The 25,326-nt window shown below is 38.9% G+C and overlaps 2 protein-coding genes across 5 annotated transcripts in view; one reads left to right on the top strand and one right to left on the bottom strand.

The window, feature by feature from the left end:
* The first annotated feature begins 696 nt into the window (after positions 1–696).
* Positions 697–25,326, top strand: part of poc1a (POC1 centriolar protein A) — a 51,308-nt gene continuing 26,678 nt past the window's right edge. For 2 of the 4 annotated variants that reach the window (XR_011693175.1, XM_071494128.1), the window contains exons 1-9: positions 700–1,130; positions 5,426–5,510; positions 5,645–5,816; positions 6,037–6,216; positions 6,420–6,527; positions 6,941–7,056; positions 8,749–8,882; positions 12,819–12,887; positions 13,107–13,256. Coding sequence is in view for 3 of the 4 variants with exons in the window: in XM_071494128.1 (XP_071350229.1) it covers positions 1,116–1,130; positions 5,426–5,510; positions 5,645–5,816; positions 6,037–6,216; positions 6,420–6,527; positions 6,941–7,056; positions 8,749–8,882; positions 12,819–12,887; positions 13,107–13,256 (1,029 nt within the window). In the remaining variant the exon portion in view is untranslated. Of the gene's footprint in view, positions 1,131–4,867; positions 4,959–5,425; positions 5,511–5,644; positions 5,817–6,036; positions 6,217–6,419; positions 6,528–6,940; positions 7,057–8,748; positions 8,883–12,818; positions 12,888–13,106; positions 13,257–25,326 lie in introns of all 4 variants that reach the window. The other 2 variants (XM_071494129.1, XM_071494130.1) reach the window with 2 other exon arrangements.
* On the bottom strand, positions 2,573–4,782 carry b9d2 (B9 domain containing 2). The gene has a single exon (XM_071494137.1). The coding sequence runs from the start codon at positions 3,328–3,330 to the stop codon at positions 2,803–2,805; it is 528 nt and encodes a 175-aa protein (XP_071350238.1). The 5' UTR covers positions 3,331–4,782; the 3' UTR covers positions 2,573–2,802.

Genomic DNA, 25,326 nt, shown 5'->3' with positions numbered 1-25,326 from the left:
TTAAATGATACCCAAGGGGCACCACGGTGGAGAAAAAAAAGTCCAAAAAAATAACTGGTGTGTCCCAGGGCCTTTCTACAGGTTTGTGCTGGGTTATTAAAATTTGGCAATGTGCACCACAAAAATTAAATATCAACTGACGTGACAAGGGCCTCAAAGTGAGTCCTGCTTTGTTGACTGATCTTGTACTTACTGTATATGTTGCGCTTTCCTAAATTTATGTTAGATTACCGCACAGCAAATCTAGGGCTGATAGTTATTCCAGCATAGAAAAACTATACACATTCCACAAAGAATATCAGGCTAATAGCAGTTAGCCCATGCTCTGCAATGGTATTGATGCATTAACACTGACTGTAAGGAGCATTTTAAAGCTGTACCTGGGGCAAGTTCATTTGTTTTATGAGGGTAGTTTAATCTACAACAATGCATCATGCGTTATTATCAACCAGTAACAACTGTCAGATAAATGTACTAGGGTAAAAGTTGAATATTTCCCTCAGACATTTAGTGTAGCAAAAGTATGAAGGAGCATGAAATAACCAAGTAAGATACAGACACTTCAATTATACTTTAGTACAGTTATAAGTGGATGTGCTACTGGCTGATAGCAAACCCGTCACACATGTTCCTCTTGCTTAGTCTCAATGAGGGACATTTTCAATTAGTGCTACGCTCCTGACACCTGGCGGTGACGGCGCGTCACTACATTTTAAAATGGTCTGTACCAAAAACTTCAATCGATTATCTAGAATGATTAATTGATTAATTCACCCGTTTTTCAGCTGTATATAATTTTATGTCAGCACGCTTGTACTACATTATCATTTTGGCATCGATTCTTTTTATCGACTCCGACGTTAACGGTGCAACTTCCCCTTTAAGAACTCTAGGCAACGCTCAGCGCCCAATCGCGGCGCGTAAACTGAACTTTGTTGTTGTCAGCAGCTACCAAGCTAGTTTTGAGCTAGCGTTAGCTAGACCGGTTAGCTAGCAGGACGGTATCGTTATTCTCATTCGTCCTAATAAATATATTCGGTTATATATTTCGGTTGTAACGTTCAGGACAGCAACAAGTCGCTTTCACTGGGTGTTTGTCTACGATATCAGGAAAGATGACCTCTTCATTGGTGAGTGTGGCAGCCTGGCACTTGGTACTTGAACGATGCTGAAGCTCGTTTCGCAGTGGTAGTTCCACACTAACCACTTCAGTACTAGTTGGGGGAAAAAAAGTACATTCACAGGAATAAAGGTTTATTTTTCATATTAAATAGGCACTTTGAGCATAGTTTACTCTATCCTTAGCCCTATTTGTAGCAATTTCACCCTTGTTGTATATGGCCTGAGTACAGTGTTTCATCAAGTTATTTCAGACCGTTTGGGTGTAGAGGGGGATCTGTTATTGATGTCTCTGTGGAGGAAACTGGTCACTTAAAGACTAAGGTGTAATCAATCAATTAATATCCATAAAGTGTGTTTTAAAAACTATCTTAAATGTTGTAGGGCTGTACAGGTGCAATAACTACCCCAGATTAATCACCCCGGGGTCTACTGAACGACTCACTTAAAGCTGCTGAGCAACTAAAACACCTTGACGTGGGAGTTGTTGTAAAGTACATTTTTTGTAAGTTTTTCAGTCATTTCTGCCTAAGGGTTAGGTGCACAAGTGTTCCTGCTAAGCTCCCAGTACAAATGTTTCTCAAAATGTTTGAATTACTGAATAAAAAGTGAAAGCCATAAAACTGTGTGTACCAAACTTTAGGTGAGAAATCAATTTTAAATCCCAGGGAAAATTACACAAAGAATCAGATAATCGCATATGTTGCCTATGAAGATGATTTTTGTGGAACCTTTTAAATACATTCATCAGCTTAGAACAGTGGTTGTCAAATTTTTGATCAATAGTGTCTCCACAGACTTAAGGGTTAGGGTGAGGGTTTATCCTATGTTTGTTAGTTGAGGAGTATCAAGGTAAAATTTTATATAAAATACAAAATAGATCATTTTTATTACCCTCACCTCATAAGAAAGAGATTAAGATTGCCAATTTAGTTTTTCAATACACAAATTTACAACAACAACAAAAAACAAACAAAAAAAAAAAGAGTTCTGAGCAGTGCAACACATTGCAGGGAGTCTTAATGGCCAAGACAGTTTGATCATTGCATTTTTTAAGAACCTTTCTGGTAATTATGTAGATGAGAATGAATTGTGAATAATCTGGTTTAGGTCGGCAACTAACAACTATGTCTATTATTGATTATTCTGCTGATTATCTTAACGGTTAATTGATTGTTTTGTCTATGAAATGCTTGAAAATACAGACATATTAATTAATTTCCCACAGACCATTGTGACCTATTCTGTTTTAATTTGTCTGAACAATAGTGCAAAATCTGAAAATATTCAGTTTACTACCATGTTTTATAAAAAGAAAAATGAAATTGTCCAACTTAAGAAGTTGAAGACAGTAAATACAAAGAACCGACTATATGGGAAAATAGTTTGCATATAATTTTATGTCAAGGGATTAGTCAATTAATACTAAACCAACTCACCATTACACTCTACCCTGGTTACTTCGTGGTCTGTTATTTATTTATTAATTTACTCTGCAAATGACACCAACGTGGAACCAACTTCGTTAAGACGATAGTTTTTATTTAGTTATTTACCTATATAGAATATAAAAACACAAAGCCGAAAAAAACAACAAAGCTTTGATTAAAACAAGATAGACTTCTGCCTGGTCAATATACAATCCATAACAACCTTCCTAAAAATCCCTTTCATTTCACAGCGTTAGCTCTCGACGCCATATTTGTCAAAGTGTCTCATAATAACGCCCAGCTCCAGCTCCACACTCCCCATGGCTTCGGTGTGCAGTCTGTATCTGTCCGCCCCGCTGTATATGAGGTCCGGGGTGCGGAGCTGAGGTCCCCCGCCGACAAACATTTGTGCCAGCTGCTCCTGCCAGGAGCCGAGCGGCCTCCAGGTCACACAGCTTATCCGGTGATGACCGGGGCTAGACGGGATGTGGCAGTATCCGTATCCGTACAACTGGCATCTCCCGAAAGAGTCCTGGTGCCACACTTGGAGGTGAATCTTCGGCCAGCCTTGAAGCCCCTTGGTCGCGTAGTGCAGATCAATCGGGTGACTCCAGTACGCCATGTCTCCGACTTCGGGTATATCCACCTGGGTCTGACCCTCTTTCAGTCCGGACAGGAGACGCCATGCTCCTCCCGTATGAACTCCCCATTTGCAAAACAGGCTGTTCTGCGGGAAACCACTGGCCCCGACGATCTGGCCGATGATATGCAGTTCTGCCATGTCACAAATGCCCCTTTACACAAATACATGCGGCACCGAAGGTCCCCTTTCTCCGAGTTTGACGGCTAGTTAAACTGCTAGCTGTGATTAGCGCCGCAGCTCTCGTCTCCTTGGTAACTCAGGCTGCTTTCACTGTGGTGACGTTTACCCTGCGTTTCGCTTCCCAGGCAGCACTTCCTGTCAGGCTGCTTGCACATCCCGCATTTTTAGATAGGTTGGTTAAAAAAAACCGACGCCCATCTAGTGCCATATTGATGTTATACTTCACCTATTTTTCACGCATTTCGTTGTAATGTGACTGGTGGAGATCGTTGGTGGCGGCTCACAGTAGGAATTTGTGCCTGGCAGACTAAGTGCGGGGCATTTTGTTCAAGTGTTAACTCGTTTCCTTGTTTGGCATTGTTTATGAAAGACAACCTGTGGGCTGGACACAAAATACAACATCACTTAGTGTTAATTCCTCACAATCAAACACAGAGAAAGACTGAATTCAGCTTCACATCTAAACTCAAAATATCTGTTAATTTGTTGGTTTCCCTACAGTTTTTCTGTGCTTTGGGGTCCAGAACAAGTACACTCCACTGCTGTAGTGCTTCCAACTTTAACCAGCTCTTTTGTAGCAGAGACTACACTATACAGTATATTTGTAGGCAACATTTTGGGCACCCCTGGCAAATTACATATTTTGTTTGTTTTCAAATGAGAAGAAGTAAATACAACCCCTGTAGTAAACATGTTATGCACTGTTGTTTTGGAGCATGTGCAAAAGTTTGGGCACCTGCTAAGTCAGTACTTTGTAACGCTCCTTTTGGCAGATATCACAGCTTGCAACCACCTTTTCTATCCATCAAAGAGGTTTTCTATTCTTGATTCATGAATTCTCCCCCCACTCTTCCTTGGTAATCACTTCAAGGTCTCAGATATTTTTAGGCTGTTTTGGACACACAGCATGTTTAAGATCTGCCCACAGATTTTTGTTCAAGTCAGGGAACTGTGAGGGCTGCTCCAAAAGCCTCAGACTCTTTTGTCATACTTTGTGTCATACATTATTTTGATATGCATTGCCGAACATGTTGCTACCATATGAAGGTCGCACGTTTTTATGTCTTTGATGTCAGTTTACCAATTTTGATACCTGTCAGAACGTGGCAATATAGGATGAAAAGACCAACTACCACATGAGGTGTTAGTGTTCACAGACAGACATATAAATTACCTGAATATAAGGGGGTCAGATATTTTTGGTCAAAAGCTATCATAATTTGTGAACCTGTCTAAATACTCCTGGGAGACAATTTTGGAAATACAGATTACAATGAAATATGAGATAAAGTATGATTAAAAACATTTACAGAATCTGATGGGTCACAGAATATAGTGTAACACCAGTCCATGCACTCTTGTGTATTTTTGTGTTTGTGGCTGGTTTCATGAATTTGTTAAGAGTGTTTTTCAAAGCAGACATTTTGACTTGTCATTGTAGTAAAAATGTAATTGTTACTAACAAGCTCATAACAATGACTCTGTTCTGTTCAAGTGTCCCAGTAAGCTGTGACTGTGAACCAGCATGAACAATACCAGGACCCCGAAAATGAAACGGCTAATGGAATGTATCCATCACTCATTCTGTTAGTTATACCTTTGCTTTTCCCACTGTGACGTGTCAAAATGTCTGCAGTGAAAAAAGTTTGTGTTTGTGTGAACACATACTTCAGGCGTCCTAATACTTTTGAATACATAGATATGTAGCTGATTCTCAGTAGCATTTTTATGACAATTGTCAGTGTATGTATTTTACCGGCATTACTGCATTACTTGCTGACAAAATGTCATTACAGAGACTGTCACTGGTTTTTAGCTACTTATGATAATTATGGAGCTATTTGAGTAGGGTTTTTGTCAATTATATCACACACCCACACAGTCCAGATCAAGCATATTAGCAGTTTTAGTGTTAAACTCTTAACAAATGATACCTAAAGTTATTTGGAATGTGTGTTGCTTTAGTTTTAGAATACTTAGGATTTGAAACCAGGTTTCCACTGGCTTTAATGTCACTGCTGCAAACAGTCTCTCTGTCTCTTTGTCCACACAGTCGGATCCAACCCTAGAGAGACATTTCAAGGGTCACAGGGACACTGTGACTAGTGTGGACTTCAGCTGCAACATGAAACAGATTGGTAACTACTACTGCTTTCTGCTCTGTCTTTGTGTTTGTCTGACTGCGGTGTCTGCATCGCTGTTGTCTTTTTATTTTGTGTGTATTTTTACTCTGTGTGTTAAGTTCATTCACCTGTACCTTCTCCTCCACCAGCCACAGGCTCCATGGACTCCTGTGTGATGATCTGGAACATGAAACCTCAGATGCGAGCATATCGCTTTGATGGACACAAAGATGCTGTCACCTCAGTTCAGTTTTCTCCTTCTGGCCATCTGGTGGCCTCTGCCTCAAGAGACAAGACTGTACGTCTTTGGGTGCCCAGCATGTAAGTTAAATATTATCTATTAGAAAGCCCCCACAAAGGTCAATGATGCTGACTCATAAAAGCAACAAATCTAGTTTAGCAAATTTTGCTAGTTTTGCTGAATACAGTACAATATCTCCTGCTTCTGCCAGTACGGAGGAAGGCACACATTGCTGAACACCCACTGGTTTTTATTGTTCTCTTAAACTTTAGTGTTGTCTTGGTGTTCGCGTGTGTACAGGAAGGCAGAATCAACAGTTTTCAGGGCTCACACGGCTACTGTGCGCAGTGTTAACTTTTCTGGTGATGGACAAACTCTGGTCACAGCCTCTGACGACAAGACCATCAAAGTGTGGATGGTCCACCGGCAAAAGTTCCTGTTCTCTCTCAACCAACACATCAACTGGGTCCGCTGTGCTAAGTACGACACTCACACATACACAAAGCTGTTTTCACAATTAGATATCAATTGCTACTGCAGATATTTTGACTTATTCTATTGTTTGTTGTATTTGTAGCATTTATATTTACATATACAAAGATTCTATACATTTCTGAATTATTTTACATCTTAAATGTCAAATGTAAATACAATTTTGATTTACAAAAATATATTTCTTGCAGGTTTTCTCCAGACGATCGTTTGATTGTGTCGTCCAGTGATGATAAGACTATAAAGCTGTGGGACAAGAACAGCAGAGAGTGTATTCATTCTTTCTATGAACATGCTGGGTGAGTACTTGATACCAGACCATTGCATTTTGAAGTGTGTGCATGTGTTGGGAAGAAATAAACACAGTAACCAAAGAGATCCAGTAGAATCCATATTCTGTGTTTTTGTAAAAGTATAGGAATTATAGCACTATGTACTGTAGGTAATGTAGTTTCAGTTTCTTATAAATGCAGCTGGACAAAAAAGGTGACAGGTCCTATAATCATGTGTCCTCTTGTTCAAATCCTACTGACCAAAGTACTGAACACCTACTCACTGATTAAAAGCTTCTCCTAAAGCATCAGCTAAAAGCATCAAATGTAGACTGTTTTTGATTTTAGTCAAGTACAAATTTGATTGTTTCTCAGTAAGTACTGTAAAAACTTGACCAAATGCCTCACTTCACTAAATCTCATGTTTTCTTTCTCCTAAGTTATGCAAACCACGTGGATTTCCATCCCAGTGGAACTTGCATTGCTGCTGCCAGTACTGACAACTCAGTTAAGGTGTGGGACATCAGATCCCATAAGATGCTACAACACTACCAAGGTAAAAACACCTGAGAAAGTGTATAAAGGTAGTATTTTGTTTACAGTGAAGTCATTTGCCACAGCAAAACCACAATTTGGATTCAGCCAATGAATATTTGACACTTACATTTTTTTTTTTCCAATTTAGCCAATGTATGTATGTGTATGTCGCTTTTCCCGTCCCCAGTGGAAGGGCTTATATGGCTTATATGAATGTTGTCATCCACTCTCACCAGCTAAAGTTTAAGCACAGTCAAAACTAGAGCTGAGGTTTACAACAAATAACTGAAATAACACCAAGATAAAATTAAGCTTTAAAGCTTGCGATTAAAGTGGTAATAAAGATTCATGATTTTGTGCATATTCAATAAAGCAAATGTGGATGCTTTTCTGTTAGTGTGCTACTCAGTCTGATTGTTCTAATCAGCTCTCCTAAATGGATTTAAGCTGTGAGATCTAATAATGGATAATCACATCTGTCTGAGGAGATTAAGCATGAAGATAAAAGCTTTTCCTCTTCTTTCCTCTCCTCTGCTCTCCCCTTCTCTCCACAGAGCTGCACTGCACATGCTGTAGTTAATTAACTATTTAGCCAGCCCTAAAGTGTGAAATTGGGGTTAACATGTGGTGCAGTTACTGTTAGATACCCATGGGAATTGTTATTTATTAGTAATCACAAATAATTCCAGGTAAATATTTATAATGTAGAGTTTAAACCTCCTGATTAGAAAAGCCTCTATTCAGTACAGTACAGTGTGTTTAGTTGTTGTTTAGCTTGCTGTTGAGTGGTTAATTCATTTGGTTTTGTGTTTATTTGGGATTTTTACCCAGCTCTTTGTCCTTGCATGAACCTAAGCCATATCAGAATGTGTCGTAGCATATTGCAGCCAGCAGAGGGACCATGGCACTTGTCAAATGTCTGCTGCTGTCCTCATTTGTCTCCATCAGGAACCCATTCACCACATGTAAGAATAATTTCAAGTCTGGGGAAGTTTCGATTACTTGCTATAGGCTACTACATTTGACGTCATGATATGTGCTAATGTAAACCTGATGGTGAGACATTCTCAAGTTACACTGCAACTGGGGCAGTGCAATGTACAGCAGTGGGGTCAAAGCATTCATGCTAGCAACATCTGGCCTTCTGAAGTGTCCTTGAGCAAGACACTGTACTCTTAACTGTGCCTGAGGTGCTGGATATAAGTGGGAAACAAAATGCCCTGCTAGAATCAATAAAGTATAGAATGACTTAAGTTGTGATGTTACCAACAACATATTTTCATTATATTTTTATCTTATATTTGTAATAATACTTTGTCTTGAATTGCAGTATCATCCCAGTAAGAGTAGTGGGTCATAAATAGAGCTGCCAAGTTTAGTCGATCAATGGATTGTTGAAAGAAAATTAATCTGCAACTAATTTTATCACTGAATGATCATTTAAGTCATTTGCTTTCAACCAAGAATACCAAATATTCAATGATTCCATGTTGTCAGATATGAGTATTTGCTGTTGCTGGTTTTTCTTACTTTAGATTAAGTATTCTTAAGGTTTCAGACTATTACTGGACTGAAGTTTTACAGACAATCAATAATGAAAAAAATCATTAGTGCAGCCCTAGTTATAATTGTTGTTATTGTCATTGTCATTATTTTGATCACAATGATGTTTAATGATGTGTGTGTGTGTGTGTTTGTGTGTGTTTTCCAGTCCACAGTGGTGTGGTGAACAGCTTGTCTTTCCACATGGCTGGTAATTTCCTCATCACTGCGTCCAGTGATTCCACCGTGAAGATACTGGATCTGGTGGAGGGCAAACTACTGTATACACTGCATGGACACCAGGTAGACACACGCACATACATACACAGACACACACGCACCAAAACCGTTTAGATATCCTACAGGCCTAACTGCGCAGTTTACCCGCTCATGATCACGACAGGTCATGTCTGTAGTCTGCTCTGCTGTTCGTGTGTGTGTGTGTGTGTGTGTGTGTGTGTGTGTGTGTGTGTGTGTGTGTGTGTGTGTGTGTGTGGAGGGTTCAGTGTGGACAGTTATGTGTGAGTGTGTTTGAAATCTCCTTTGTGCATGTTTGATTCTCTGAAGTGTGTATGTGTGCAAGTTTGTGCATATGATGCCTTTTTTTGTATGTGGTGTATTTTAGTACTTGCCAGGCGATCGGGCAGCCCACTCATGATGACTCATCTCAGGGTTGTTGGAAGGAAACAGAGCTGTGATTCTGCCTCCGTTCCTCTGGATCCTCTCCTCCTCTTCTTCTCTTTATCCTGCTCTCTGTTTCCGTCCCGTCCTTTTTTTCTGATTTTAACACGCCTCTCTCTATGTTCTCATGTGTTTGAGGGATGTTTTAGTGTTGCCACCATCATTTTTCTCTATTTGCCCCTACATCCTCCCTTTCTCCTAAATCTAATGTACTCACATTTTGGCCGGCTGGACTAGTTGGCCGGACGGCTCGCTGACTGTATCAGTTTGTTTGAACAGCTGATGAACTGGCTTGCTGGCTAGCTGTGGAAATCAGTGGCTTGCCAGTACCACATGTGGTCCGTCTGTTTATCTGTCCCTCTGTACACGTAGCTTGTCTTTCATTCTTGTTCAGTCTTTTTTTGTCTGTGTTACCTGTGCTGCTCTCCAGCCATTTGCCAAGACTTTTCTCTTTGTCAAAAAAAGGCTACCCCCCCCCTCTCTTCACACCTCTAAATTTGTCATCTCCTGCACTGTCTCCGTTTCTGTTGTGGTTCTTTTTGGCTCAGTGAAGACTCTGCCAATCTGTTGGTGCTGGGAGCACACAGGGTGTTAATTGTCTCTCCAATCGCATAGCTAGAGATGGGAGAGACCCCCATCTGTTCGGTTTATGTGTGTTTATGTGTCTGCTTGTATGTGTTCTGCTATGTCTTTGGGGGGGCTGTGTGCATGTAATGTATGTGAAAACACATGGGGGAATGTTTTGCTGTTTTGAATGTTTTGGATTTGACAAATGCGTTGGTAACCAAGTCCTGGGAGAATCCTATCTAGCTGGCTAGATACATGTTAACTTAGGTTAATTTGTCTCTCTGCTTCTCTGCCTAACAACTGATTTTCACAGTGTGATCCAAAACTTTTTATGTAGTAAGTCTTCAACTTAACATTTAAGCACACTTTAGTTTTTAAAGACCCTTTGTCACTTTATTGGAAGGTCTTTTGTTCCTACTGGGATCCTGTAGTTGGAGAAAAGTAGACCTGCAGGTTTTTTATGAGAGCAGGGTTTTACTGTAAATATCTAAAAATCAGATTTCATTGGTTGGAATCTTAATATGCTCCTGAGTGCAAAATTTGTAATATGTATTTACAGAAGGAGAAAATAGAACAGATACACAGAATGCATATTTTGAAATCCTAAGAGCAGATGTGTAGTGATGCACTTTGGGGTTGCAACTATTATTGTCATTGTTGATTTAAAAACCGCCCATTCCAACTTCACATAGCCAAAGATGACATCTTAAAATATTGTTTTTTTTAGACTGTTGGTCAAAACTAAAAACATTACATTTACAGCAAAATATCACTAAGGAAAGCAGTAAATCCTCACACCGGAAAGCCTGGAAGTAGAGAATGTTTTGTTGAATTGTTTCACTATTTTTGTTTGCAAAATGATTGAAATGATTATATATATATATATATCATTATAGTATTTTTCTGTCGATCAGCTTATCAGTTATTCAGATTATTGTTTCAGCTCTAATGCACTTACCAATTACCAATACCAATTCTGATAGCCTCTATAAAGTTTAGTACTGGTATAGAGTACTGGCTAATACAATGTACCTAGCAAGCGCTTTCTGTTCTTTTTCTGTATATCTCCTTCATAAACTGTAATTGGAAACATTCATAACCACTTAAATAAACTCTTCTTCACACTGATTATTGTTTTAGAAACATAACAAGACTGCATCACTATGTGGACTATGTAACAGTATCGTAACCATAAGTATTTATAACTGCTTGTAGAGGTATATTTTAAAGAATTAACAGTGTACAATATAAAACCAGTACGAGCATGTAATCGTTGTTTCAGTCATAAGTTTATGAAGTGCACCATATGGGGCCTGTCTGGTTTCTGTAATCCCTATTCATTTATCAGTACATAAAAATGTGCCATTTAGGTTCATTGCCCTGTCAGACTATGTGTGTGTGTGTGTGTGTGTGTGTGTGTGTGTGTGTGTGTGTGTGTGTGTGTGTGTGTGTGTGTGTGTGTGTGTGTGTGTGTGTGTGTGTGTGTGTGTGTGTGTGTGTGTCTGGCCATGGCGAGTGCCAGCCTGGCAGCAGGCATTAGTCAGAGCAGAGACAGAACATGCTGTCTGTCAGGCCGTCGCGTTGCCATAGTGACACTGTCTGCTTCTCTCAGGTGCTTCTGGGAAACCATTCCTCACCCAAACCAGCCTGTCTGGGTGCCAGCCACAGGACACAGCTCCTTTTTTTTCCTTCCCAGCAGCGTCCCTGTCCGTTTCTTTCCCTGTCTTTTGTTTGCTCCCTCCTTCATCTTCTCTTTGAACACAGTCAGAGAGCTCAGGCTGTAACCGTTGACCCCGTTCTACATTGTGAGGGAGAGAAAAGAATAAACCAAGAGAGATCAGGAATTTTGTGTTTTTAAACCTGGATCCTGTCTGCGCTGCAGGTTCAGCACTCTCACTCAACCACACGCACTCTGCATGCCAAACTCCTGACATCCCCAGGTGATCCTTTTTGGCTCTGACCACGTGTGACCTCACCTCACCTGGGTCTCTGCTTTCCGTTATTGATTGCTCTGCTGCAGCCCCACACACCCACACCCCTCCTCCACACACCCACACACACATAAACATTGAAGAGCTTCTGTTTTGAGCAAATTTTGTTTCCTCAGATGGTTTAAAGTAGAGTTGTTCTGATACCGAAACAACTGTGCACCGATCCGTTACCAGCTAATCTATGAATAAATTTTATAGTTTCACACCTGGATAAAATGTCAGTTTCTCCTAATTCTTCCCTCTTCTAAAACAGTAGCTTACACAGGAAGTTGCGCAATGAAGTCACTGGCAACTACTGTTTTGTATTCTGTATTTAATTAAATTATGTAGTGTTTACTTTTGTGTATGTTTTACATTAACACCTACACTTCACAGCAAATGTATATTGCTTGGCAGAGAAAAAATATTTAATTATTCATGTTATTCAAGGCTACTATATGTAGGGTGTGAAGATGAATGAATGGATTCAACACATAGACAGCTCAATTTACACAGAGATTGTTTCATTATTCAGAGCTGCAGCTAATCATTTAGTCTATAAAATATCAAGAACTAGTACAAAAAAAAATATCCACTCTAATTTTGGAAAGATCAAGATTTAAATGGCATGCTTTGTCATTAACACTTGGACTTAATTAATGTTTGGCATTTATGCTTGAAATTTGACTTAAAAGAGTCAAACAGTCATCAAATTCATTGCTGATTAATCAATCTGTCACTCGACTCATAAGTTATTTTACAAATCTTCTTATCCCACATCATGAGATTTGCACTATATTTGCACAGCATAGATCTGGCTGCACTTGTTACATTTTTGTTCAATGGTTGTTGACAGTGTTGTAGAGGTCAATTCAGTTCTTTTCAACTTGAGTGAATGTTTTGCAGCTAAGCATTTCAGGTTGCTTGTCTTTGTAACAATGATAATGCAGAGCTGGGATATGATTTCACTTTTCTATCACCTTCATTCTCCATCTCTCTGTTTCTCTTTCCCTCCCTGCAGGGTCCAGTAACCTGTGTGGCCTTCTCCAGGACAGGAGAGTACTTTGCTTCTGGAGGCTCTGATGAACAGGTGTTGACCATTTTTTCTAACTGATCCTAAAACATTGAACCAGATATAACCAGACTGATCGGCTTGCTTGTGTCTTAGTAATCAAAGGTCTTTATCATGTTCCTTCCTCATACTGATAGTGATACTGCAGTGTATATTTATAATTTTTGAACAATTATTGATCATTTGACTTTGGTGTATTATTTTCGAATAAGCAACAACTTTATTTTCACCCTACAGGTAATGGTGTGGAAGAGCAACTTTGACTGCAGTGAGTGTGGTGACACTGTCAGGCTACAACATAAAACTGCTTCTAGCGCTCAGGCACCACCAGCCAGCTCCACGGCCCACTTCCCCTTTAACTCGAATCCATCTGTGCTCCACAGCCAGGTAAGTTCAGACAGCAGCAGACAAACATAGTGAACTGACAGTATATCTATTTTGATGTCCCAGTCAGATCCAGCATTTAATGTATCCTTTTGCTCCTCAAATTCACTTTTATCCTAGACACTGACACACAAGTCACATAACACATACAGTATGTTTTCCTTTCCCTTACATGTCTAACCCTTCTGTGCACACATTACTATTTATTGCTATAATAAATATTTTAATGCGTACTGTCTTTATCTGGCCATACATACAGTATGCATCTAATTTATGGCATACCTATACATATACGCTATGTATCAACTGTATGGAAGTTGTTGATTGTTTACCAGTGTAAAAATGAGTTTTGTCTGGCTTCGACTTCTGGCTTTTTTTTTTTTTTTGGCATGGTGTACTTCATTGGATAGTTTGACACTGAATATACAGTACAAACAGTAGGTTGTTGTATGCCTCTTGAGCAGGCTTTATACTCTGTCCCAATTGCTTGCTTGATTGCTGGATAGCCTCGGAAGCTCCCCTCATCCCACACCTTTTGAACATTGGATTGGGGGCGGGGTGTTCTGTGTCCAGCCATTTCTCTAACTTTCCGCAGCCAACAATCCGTCATTTACACCCACTTCACTCAGTGACTGACCAGCTGTGCAGAAGTGAATAAGGAGCCAGTGATTGAACTTCACTCTCTAGCTCTTTTTGCATTTGTTACGCAACTATTTGTGGCACTTTTCACGTGAACAACAAAGTCCAGCACTATGAATGTCCTCCAGGAGAGGCTGTCTGAAAATGTGTGTCTTTATTCTTATTTGTAAACAATGTCTCCCCCTCACACTCCAAAATGCTGTAAAAGAGTAATCATATTGTTTGGTGTGTACAGTATGCATGCAGATTTATTTACTGTATGTATGTAAGTGCTAACAGTAGCACAAAATAATTGAAACCAGTATGGACACACATTTGCATGCCTATGTCAACTGGCTCAAAAGTAAACATAAAGAAACACATACACATGCACAGATGCCCTTCAGTATTTCCTGCTGCCAGTGTGGCTGGCTTGTTTCCTCCATGCGTATCCTTCCTTTGAAGTCTGCAGCGTAGCCCAAAGCTACAGTCATATCTTACATGCAGGGCAAGAAATACTTACTTTATTCCTACATCTACACTTTGATATAGAGGACGTTTTTTTTCCCCATCCTTCTAAACACATGAAATAGATCCATTATTGTTCAGCTAATGGCATCCTCTAATGTAAAAATATAATTAGATTTTATCATCCTGCAAGTGAGTTTAAAAAATTTAAATGATGATGAAAAATTTTTTAAATTGTAAACAAACAGGCAGCGATGAGGAATGACTGGGTTCAGACAGATATTATTAATGTTATGCGACAACTTGTTGTGATTATTTTGTTTTAGGAATTAGCTAAGGTGCTGAAATGAGGCCCTGATGAACAAAAACAAAAGATTTCAATGAAAATTTTAAGCTTACTCCTCATTTGACATTTCCAAAATGGCTCACGTTTATATATGTTTTTGTCTTTATGTTAGGCGTAACTTAATAACACATTAATGTTATTATTCCTAATATCATTGCAGTACATGTGATACTGCACTATCCTTAATCATAATGTTTTTATTCAATTTGACAACTAAGGGGTTTGGATAATATTATGTGAGTCAATAAATGCCAAAGTCAGTTAGACTGTAAAAATATTCAGATGGAAATCAAACCTTCCAGACTTCAAAGCCCATTTTGTTGCAACATCTCCTCCATTTTCATGACAGTAATTTAATAAAATATCATTCTCAGTAGGAGTCTACTTGCACTGATTCCACCACACCCTTTCTGGCTACTGTGTAAATGTGTCCAAGGAGAAAGAGTAGTAAATATACTGTCAAAAAACTTTTTGTGGATCCATTTAAAAATGATCGTGTTACAAATAAAAAAATAATAATTGGATGTAAATTGGTCATACAGTTTTAGATTTGCATGATTACAGCCACTAACTACAATAATCAGCTAGCTGGCTTGAAAGTTTAGGCTGGTGCAGAAACAGTGAAATCAGATAAATTAGTGATGAACTTTCACCCTGTCTATGCTGAAACTGATTAATAACATTTAAGTATGTGGTTGTAACTCTCTATAGCTCTGAGGGACAGACTGGTAGAGGAATATATGCTCATCTGTTTCTGCTCACAGTTTCCATGAGGCTAGGGTGAAATTGTCAAATTCTTTGTTTTTTCCAAACAACAGTCCAACTCCCCCAAAATATTAGTTTTCCGTGATGTAAATAGTTGGTAATGGAGAATCTACACAATGGAGAAGCTGGGACCATCAAATCTTTTTAATTTTTTTTTTTTTAATTTTGGTTTGATAAATGACTCAAGGCTGTGACTTTGTATCCTTAAATTGTTCAAAATAAATTCAGTTACACTTTTTACTGCTATGTTGCCATTAAGAAGACCCTCCATTATGCCACCTTTGCCTTTTTACACTGAATGAAACGAAGCCAGTGTAATGTTGCTCATGTGTGATTTTAGATAGCATGCTGGCGTTGTGGAATCAGATGCATTGCATAACAGCATGTCAGCATCTGTCCTGCGATGCTGGCTCTCCCCTTTTACACGTCGATTTGGCTTTGTGACTACCTCCGCTGACTTCTTAAAGGCGGAACAAAAATGACCCCCTGTTCCATGTTTGTACCTTTTATACAGAACAGCGAGGCAGAATAAAGGTGCACCATTTAGTGGGAGACTGTGTTGTGTAAGAGACAAAATATCTTAACTTAACTTTCTCTCCGAGTGGTCATTTTATACATTGTGTTTATACAATTTCATACTTTTTCTGTTGTCTGAAAGAAACAGAAAAGCATGTAAAAGAACATTTACAGTTTTACTGAGAATTCAGTTGTATTAAAATACTGTATGTGTGAGCACAAAGAGTAAGAGAGAAGCAAACAGATAAAGGGCTGAAACAGGCTGAAAATATGATGTGATAGGTTGTGTCCTAGCCTTGTTCCACTTTGGCTAGTTAGGCTAAGAGAAAAAAGTCTTAAAGAATATGCACAAAGACTGAGACCAAACATTGAGACCAAAAGATAAACAAATCGAAGCAAATAGCAAGTGAGAGAGGAGTGCAGTCATTAGTGATTTTTAAATATTGAAAGACTTTGTCGGATTTCACGTGGTCACATCATGTTGGTCTTTCTGAAATTGTGAGGACTCTCATTGATGTAATGCATTTCCTAGTCCCACAACCCCAAGCTCAACCATGGCAAGTAAATCCCTAACCCCAACCCTAAAACCAAGTATTAATTCTTAAGCAGCCATATGAAGTTGTGAGGACTGACTAAAATGTCCTCATAACAATAATACGAAGGTTTGTACACACACACACACACACACACACAAAGGTACAGGGTGTCACAGACTGGCAAGGTAACCTCATGAAACGGTTTGGATTTTGAGCCCTTTGGCTGCTACAGTGTTACTTACATCAACAAGGGCATAGCCAAGGTCCTCATGCGCACACACACACACACACACACACACGACTGTCCTGTCTCTCCTTTATCTTATTGATCTCTCTGCTACAAGTGTACATCCACCTATACTGATGCTGCCTGTCCTCATAATGACTGCTAATTAACAAATGTGGGGTGGTCTGTCATTAAACTGGTATTGAATCTTCCCTCCTGGCACTGGATGTCAATACAACATCAGAAAGACATTTGACTCTAACCACTCTATTGAATTTTTTGTTGGAAATGAAAATCGGGTTGACATCAAAGCCGAACATTCATTAACTGACATTGTGATGTTTAGCTGATGTTTAGTAGAGGTTGAGTTTTGCTGAAGACTAGAATGTTGATATTTCTGTGTCAAGATTATCTTGACATGTCACAATTGGAGACGTTGGATTTTGGTTACTGAACAACACAACTTAAAACTAACAAAATATCAACGTCCGCTGTCGTCAGTATTCTACATCAAATTAACGTTGGCATTAGACGTTGTTCTTACATAGAATTTTGGTCACCCAACGTCATAACCTACATTCAACTAAATACCAACATCTAATGACGTCAGTGGCCAGCTTCGTGCCTGCAGGGTTAACTTCTTTGAACTTAATGGTTAGTTTACATTTTTAAAACCTATGACTTAATAACTAATTAGCAAATCTTGATGACCACAGTACATAGAGCACAGAATACTTAAAATTGATATGGGTAAAATACAACTGTAAAGAACAAATTAATATTTCTTTTAATGTATTGTATTTCTCATATCATGTTTGTTGTCTGCCTCAAAGTCAGACACATGGAGGTTTTTTGGTTTGGCTGAAGCTGCGTTCCAGCAGTAAGATGTTGTTACACTGATACTTACTTACAAAAGATTTAAGAAAAAGTTTCCACAGTAAACAATAGAATTAGATGTTCTTTGATTGATATATATATATATATTTTTTTAACACCTTAGTCTAACCAGTGGCTCAGAATAGAATCACACTTATCAGAAAGCTTCAACAGTCAACTTTGGCCTGATAATGGGAAAATGTATTTTGAAGTGTTTTAAGCAGTATTACCCATGAAAGTGATTATTTCTAACTTCTTCTTAAAATTGACTTGAACAGTCGACTTCTTTTAATGTCCTTAAAACACCTGTTTTCTTAATGCCATCAGTGGACCCTTTAGTGCCCTTTTTTCCTCTCTATCCGACTTCCTTGCTGCTGGGATACAAAATTGTAAATTGATTTTAATAGCTCTTCCACTTGACAGGCTTTATTACAGACTTGCCTCAAAGGGTGATTATCAAATGGGCAGCTGGATCATGTGGAGAGAGACGATTAGTACAATATAGGAAATCTGTCCTCTTTTTCTGAGAACTACTGTTTTTGTATAACCCTACTGAGGCTGTTTTTTGGGGAATATGGTTTTTCAAATACATATGTCTGAAGCTTCAGCACTAAAGGAAAGGCAATACTTCACATCTGCTTGATTAAGAAATTAGCTATAAGACATTTCAACTCTGGTGTTTGTGATGCCTCTCTTTCCTCTAAAAAAATAAATGTATTGACAAGACACACGTTTATGTGATGGTAAACATATTTTTGCTGTATGTGATGGATTTGTTGTAAAACTAGTCATATATGTCCACTAACTACTAGAGATTTAACTGCTGTATATAAACAAAAACATGCGTGGACAGCTAAAGGGAAAGTTCTGATATTTTTGAATCAGGGTCTTGTACTCGTAATTGTGGGAAAAGTTAAATAAACATTTCAGATAGTTGTCTCTGAAACAAGCTGAGAGTTGACATATAAAGTAGCAAATTATATGATATAATAAAATATTGGTAACAAAAGTCAGGATCAGTAACCTACATAGTTAAATTGACAACAATTATGAGAATAAGACACAGGTTTAAAAATACCAGCAGGTATCATTATGAGATGTGCTGCTCAGTGTTTCCTGTGGGTTGAGAATTTCCTTTAAGATGGTGGATGTGGTGGTTAATCCTGTCTCAAGTTACTGGCACTTATTTCTGAAAAAACAATCATCTCAGTCCACTGAGTGACATGTTTTCTTCTTTTTAAGGAAATTAGGTTTTGGTGAACCTGAGAAAAAAATGACTGTGGATAAATAAATGCAAACAAGTTCAATGGCTAAGTAGATTCAAAACACAGAGCTATGAATGCATGATGTAGAAAAATAATGAATGCAAAGGCCATCTGTAAACAAAGTGGTCAGTTCCAACTCCATATCCAATTGATCCCTTAATGTGTTTTTCAATTTCTGCAAAGGCAACAAGTTCACCTGGCTGGAATGATGGGTTGGCTACATTTTCTTTTTGACTGATGGGGAGAGCAAAGACAGAACCAGACCTGGTGACAGGTCCAACCTGGGATTGGTGGCACCTTTTAGTGGTTTGCCTGTTGGTTAAACATGTTACTAATGTTGCTTTTACCATGAAAGCTTCTTAGTCAGTGGCAGGCATCATGTGCAAACAAATCACTCAGCTTTGACACATCAATATCATAAAGATACATGTTTAAAATGGTTAAAACGATAATAATAGATTCTACTTCACACATTAGTTAATATCTACTAATATCTTTTCTACTTTAATTTTTCTACTAAATTTGACTGCTATGAGAAATATTCAGATAATGTAAAAATAAAATAATACTGTATTCATTGATAGTTAGACAGTATTCCCACACACACACACACACACAAACACCAACCTCATTAATTAACCTAAGGTAGTTTCTATTGACATTTCTTTCATCGTCTTTTATGAATCGTTATCTGCTGGTTGTAACATTTAAAATAATGGTGACAGCTGCACCTCGAAGTGCCAGCTTCCTAGATTCTCCTTTTCATGTATAATTTATCCATTCATAATTTATTATTAATACAGGCCCTTTCATCTCTCATAAACTGCCGCGAGTCTCACACACGTGTCGCCTGAGAGCAGAGAAGAGAAAAATGTTACCAGCTCGTATAAATGTGTTCATTTTCTTCTCTCTTGGAAAGAGTATTCAAAGGTTTTATGAGTTTATAGGGAGAGGAAAAAAACAGAGGTACTTTAATATACGAAAAGTGGATCTAATGTGCTGTTATAAATTGACTTATTTTCAGAGAGGCACAGTAAGTAAACAGGATGTTGTTTGGCTGAGAGAAACCATGAAAGGAGTTGTGGAAAACCACTGCCACTCATACAACCAAATACCAGACTGTGGCCTAATTAAAGAGATGCACAGAAGTGAATATTATCTGACTGTTTGCCCTCAAGATTACACTTTATATCAGAAACCTGTAATATTAGTATTAGAAATTGAAAGTTTGTCTAAGTGTCTAAGAAAAAGTGCCTAAGAAAACTCAAACTATATTTGTCTTGTAACAAAGTCAGTTAAGTAAAACTAGGCCTAACTAAGCAAACCAAATAGGCAGGTTTTTGCAGACACTCTCTGAACTAAGAAGTAAAGTAGCTGTTACTGCAACTATGTAAGTTGCTACAGCAGTAATACCTGAGAGGCATACCCATCACATATCAAAACATTATGGAGACATCAGAGACAGCAGTAAATTACCAATAGGCTTACTGAGATAAGACTGTTCTACCTGGGATGACGCCAGATGTTGACTGGCTGGTCATCTTGGCATCCAGGCTGTGAGGTGCTGAGATGACTGGCCGGTCTCACCCAGCAGTCACATCTGCACATGATTGAAAACGGTTTTAGAGAAGCCATTATTTGCATGCATTGACCACATAATTGAAATCTAAATGGTTATTTTCTCATCTGACAAAACATCAAAACTTAATAAAGTGACATAATAACAGCTGAAGACAAAAATTACAACAGCTTTGTGCCTGGCTGAAAATCTCCACATGTCCACATAAGTCATCACCCGAAGTACCCTTGATGAAAAAGGCTTAGCAAGAACACTTGACTGAACGTGGCTAGTTATGTGCTTTGAATTGGAACACTACTCAGGCTGTGGCTGATGATGAGATTGAGAAAGGTCTAAGGACATAACCTCTCTTACATTAAGAAATATCTTTCCCATTTGTCCAGAACAGCATACAACAACTACTGTACAGCTTCCATGTGACCTTGACAGCACTACTGTGGCTAAGACTCATGGGATATGTTGTATTTGTATGCTTGTAAATAATATTTTTTTTCTTTCAAATTTACTTTACTAAGATTTACTTTACAGGAAGTACAGTGAAGAATCTATTTTGAGACAATTGTCGGCTGAGGCTCCCGGCACAGAGGCAGGACTTCAGCCCTCCATTCTCTGTTTAAATTATGTAACGTGACCTAGGTGTTAAAACCATCCCTTCTCACTATGCCGAACATCCAGTATTACACAATAATGTAAGGCTATAATTCATTTCATCAGGAAGAAATTGACCAAGGAGACAGTAATGCTGTGTTTATTCATACAGAGGCAAAGGCCACCCATGTGTTCTGCCCTCTCAGAATCATATCCACAGGGAATTCATAAGAAGCTAATTTGATGTGCTGATCCTTTAATGTACTTGGATACGAAGCTCCATGATAATTTGCCAATGATGGGCACTGTACCAGGAACATGTAGGCCTATTTGTTAAACACAATAAGCCAGGTTTAAAATGAGGTCTCTCCAGCTGAAGATTGAGTGTGTGTGGTTCGGTCAGGCTGTGTCTCTGCTCAACAGAACTGAGCAAACCTTTATTTCCCGCTGCTTCATTGTGTGAGAATAGATACATCAGTGTGTGTGTGTGTGTGTGTGGGTGTGTGTGTGTGTGTGTGTGTGTGTGTGTATGCGTGTGTGCGTGTGCGTGAGTGCCAACCATTGCTGACAGGCAGATCAGCTCTCTCTGATCACATCCACCCTAATCCCTCCATCCACCCCCACCCCTGCCCCCTCCTCCCTTCCTGTCTCTAGCTTCACATCTGGGTCTTTCTCCCACTCACGTGTGCAGACAGACGAGCTGCACACTCACAGCAGGCCTCCCTTCACAGCTCAAAACACACACACACACACACACACACACACACACACACACACACACACACACACACACACCACTGCACCGCTCAGCTCAGCTTTAGGATGTGGATTGGAGAGTGGGGAGGGGGTTTGGAGACTGCAGTAGCTGCTTGAACTTCTATCTCCTTTACCATTATTTTATTCACTTACAGGAGCTGTCACTATGCTCAACTTTACCAGCATTCTTAATTAAAGACACAACAGCTGTGGAAGCCATGAAACAATCCACCCAGCGTGGATGTATTGAAGAGCACAGAGCATCACACTGTAGACTGCAGTTTGTGGTTGCGAGTGTGCATCTTTAAGGTGCTGCTATGGAAAGACAGGTGGTGGTGTTCTGACAGCGGGAGTTGAATGCGTTTGACAGCAGGGGATAGAGAGCGGGCAAGAGAGGGAAAGGCAGGGGGTGTGACAAGGGAGTGTTGAAGACAAGATAGCAATGGAGTTAAAGAGAGCCTAATGGTCTAGTGGAGCGAAAGAGCATCAGAAAAGAACAGGGAGAGGGAGAGTGAAAGGTAGGGGAAATGGGAAAACAGGGTGAACACGTGAGCGAGCTAGACAACATGAGCACACTGAGCAAGGAAAAAATTGAGATGGGAAGCAGAAGCAAGAGAATAATGAAAAGAGAGAAAATGAAAGCCATTAACAGACACCTGTTCACCCTTGTTACACTAAAGACAGGTTCATCGAAAGAGCTGGTAATCAGGAGAAATTGGCACAAACTGGGAGAAGAATGGAGGCAAACAAAAGACTAGCGAATGAGAGGAAAGAAAGTGGTTTGAAAAAAGAGTTAATAAAGAAAGAGTAAGGGAACCAGTAAGAGAGTAGTGGAAAATGGGAATGAAGAGTTGATCACCACCACCAGTCATGTTCCAAATGTGTCTGAATCGATTTTAAACCGGATGTTATTTAACTTTAATTGGGAAAGCATCACTAGCAGTTTGTCATAAAATGTTTGTTCCTCTGTAATTATGTGAGATGTCAGCAGTTGGTGAATTGAGTTATCTACATCCTTTGGTTACATTATCACACACACACACACACACTTATCCGCCTCCTATTCAATCAAAGACAGAAATATTGTCGGATGGAAAGATGCTGAATGTGGACACTGACATTCACCTCTGTTTTTCTTGCCTGCTTGGAAAATGCTTTTTACACTGTATGTATAAAAATACTTCTTCAGAGTCAGAACAACAAGATCTGTTATCATCAGCTATGCCATCTGTGTAATGTAAAGGAGAAGGCGGGTCTGGATGATTGGCATGAATTTTAAGCAAAACACAGACATTGATCTTTAACAGCCAATTAAAAGCCCTGGGCCTGTTAAATAGCTACAGCTGGTGTCAACACACATTGTACTACTAGATCCATATTATTGTTAATCACAGTATTTGGCCTCTTCCTATAGATAATTGAGTATGACATCACATTCAAGATTCCACTAACACTACACTACTATGCAGTTTGATGAGACAAACTAAAGCTAGTTTAATTTGAACAGAAAATGATGATTTTACACACAATATAAATTATGTTGCAGTTGCTCTTTAAACCATCACTTGCTACATTTCAAGATATATTTTTATAAACAGAAATTGTTTTCTAATTTAAAAAATTGCACTTTTTCAAATTGACATTTTGATATAAAAATGATTAAGAGTTCAGCCTAAGAGGAATAATAAAACAGCACTGTTCACTGTTTGGTCTTAGTTCCTCTTCTAATTGTCAGCATTTTGTACCAATCTTGAAATCATAAGAATCCTTTGAAAGTGTAGGAAAGTCCTATTTTTCAGTTAACATTTTGACAGTTGACATTTTAACATTTCAAAGCACAGGTCTAACTAACTATATTAATGATGGCCCAGTTACATTTAGGTGTGAGTAAGGATGCATTAGACTAGAATCCTGGCACTGGTGCAAAATGAATTGTAGTTGTCCATAGCTCAGAACTGTTAGTTTAATATGAGTAAACAGCATCACTTTTTCTCGACTGGAAGCTCTTACTGTTACAAGCGCAGTCGCCGCTGTTGTTCACACATAAAGGGTCAAATGCACAACAGCACCTCTGGAGCTGGAAGAGTTTCAGGATGAATTCAGGAAGAATTTAAGCTTGGCAGATGGTTGTTGTTACATGAGGTTGAACTTGGTCGTTGAACTATCAGTAAATGACCTCACTGCTATATTGTGAGAGTTATACTGAAGGATTTTTCAAGTTTCAGTGTCCTCCGCTCAGATCAGTCATATCAACTTGTGTTTCAGGTGAATTTGTCTTAATCTGGTTCAGTTACAACATCCTACTGATAATAAACGTGATGAAGGAACCAGCTGCTGAAGCAAAAAAGAAATTTCATTTTAAACTTGTCTGTCTCTTTATATACATGTTTCACTTCTCTTCACTTTCCTGCTTAATTCTCAGGAAATTTCAAGTGCGTGTGAATGTGTGTGTGTGTCTGAATGCATGTAGCGAGATGAATGGTTTTGCATGCAGCTTGCAGGCTGTATTGATGGCTGGCTGTGTCAGACTAAGAGTTTAATTTGGGCCTCAGGAAATTTTCCACTGTTGGTTTTTCCACTCCAGGTGATTCATTAGGAGGGTGGTTACTGTGTGCTCTGTGTTTGCCTGAGCATGTGTGTACACTTTTGCGTATCAGGGTTTTCCCTGGCCTCACGTAAGACTACGACGGTACAGGACGTGTTGAGTTTGCAGAGCAATATATTGTTTTAGCATCAACATCACTATGTACATGTCACATTGCAAAGGATGCTATGTAATAAGGCGGATTAGACCCACAATGGTACACTGTGTAAGCCATTTTACCTTTTCATGACTAACCTGAAAGACAAACAGTTTAGCGATGATAACACAATTCAGTTTTGATTGTTAAGCATACAATGAAAAAAAATGTCTAACAAGTGATTTGTGCAAATTTTTTTAATCCAATGTGATGAGAGTAGAAGATGAAAAAAACCACCAAACACAGGGATTCTTGTAACAAAACAGTATATCTGTTGAAATTTGTAAATATTTTGTCCTAAATCTTTTTTTTGTTGTTGTTGTTGTTTATAAGACTGAGTGATGAAGTTACACCACAGGTCAGCCTGTGACAAGGTTAGTGAGGTTAGTGAGGTAACATCCCATTGGTCGTCACTCTTTCAAAATGATTTAGTGTGAACAAGCTGTTGATAACTCAGCGCCTTTTTCGCTAGATTTATTTATTTATTTTTTGATGCACCTAGTGACAAATCCTGTGTATGTGTTTGTGACACCTAGTGCATACATGTATGCACATATGCCTACATCTATGTTTGCCTCTGCTTTTCTGTATGAGGATGCGTGTTAATGTGTGGACTGGTGCTTGATGTATGTGTGTTTAAGCAGCTGTTTTAATACAAAGCTATAAGTCGCACTCTCAACAAGAGTTAATCCAGTCTTGGTGGAGCTTGTAGGCTCAGCAGAACTGCTCTATTGTCCCTCTCTCTCTCTCTTTCTCTCTCTTTCTCACTGTCTCTCTTTTCCCCCTGTCTTTG

The sequence above is a fragment of the Trachinotus anak genome, unplaced genomic scaffold, assembly GCF_046630095.1.
Source record: "Trachinotus anak isolate AG129_WGS33_773 ecotype Australia unplaced genomic scaffold, CSIRO_AGI_Tana_v1 ptg000013l, whole genome shotgun sequence".
In the NCBI taxonomy this organism is placed as follows: domain Eukaryota; kingdom Metazoa; phylum Chordata; class Actinopteri; order Carangiformes; family Carangidae; genus Trachinotus; species Trachinotus anak.
This window is presented reverse-complemented; position numbering and strand designations above follow the sequence as displayed.

Excerpts from the sequence above, each read along its gene's own strand:
- b9d2 (XM_071494137.1), bottom strand. The coding sequence starts at position 3,330 with ATGGCAGAACTGCATATCATCGGCCAGATCGTCGGGGCCAGTGGTTTC.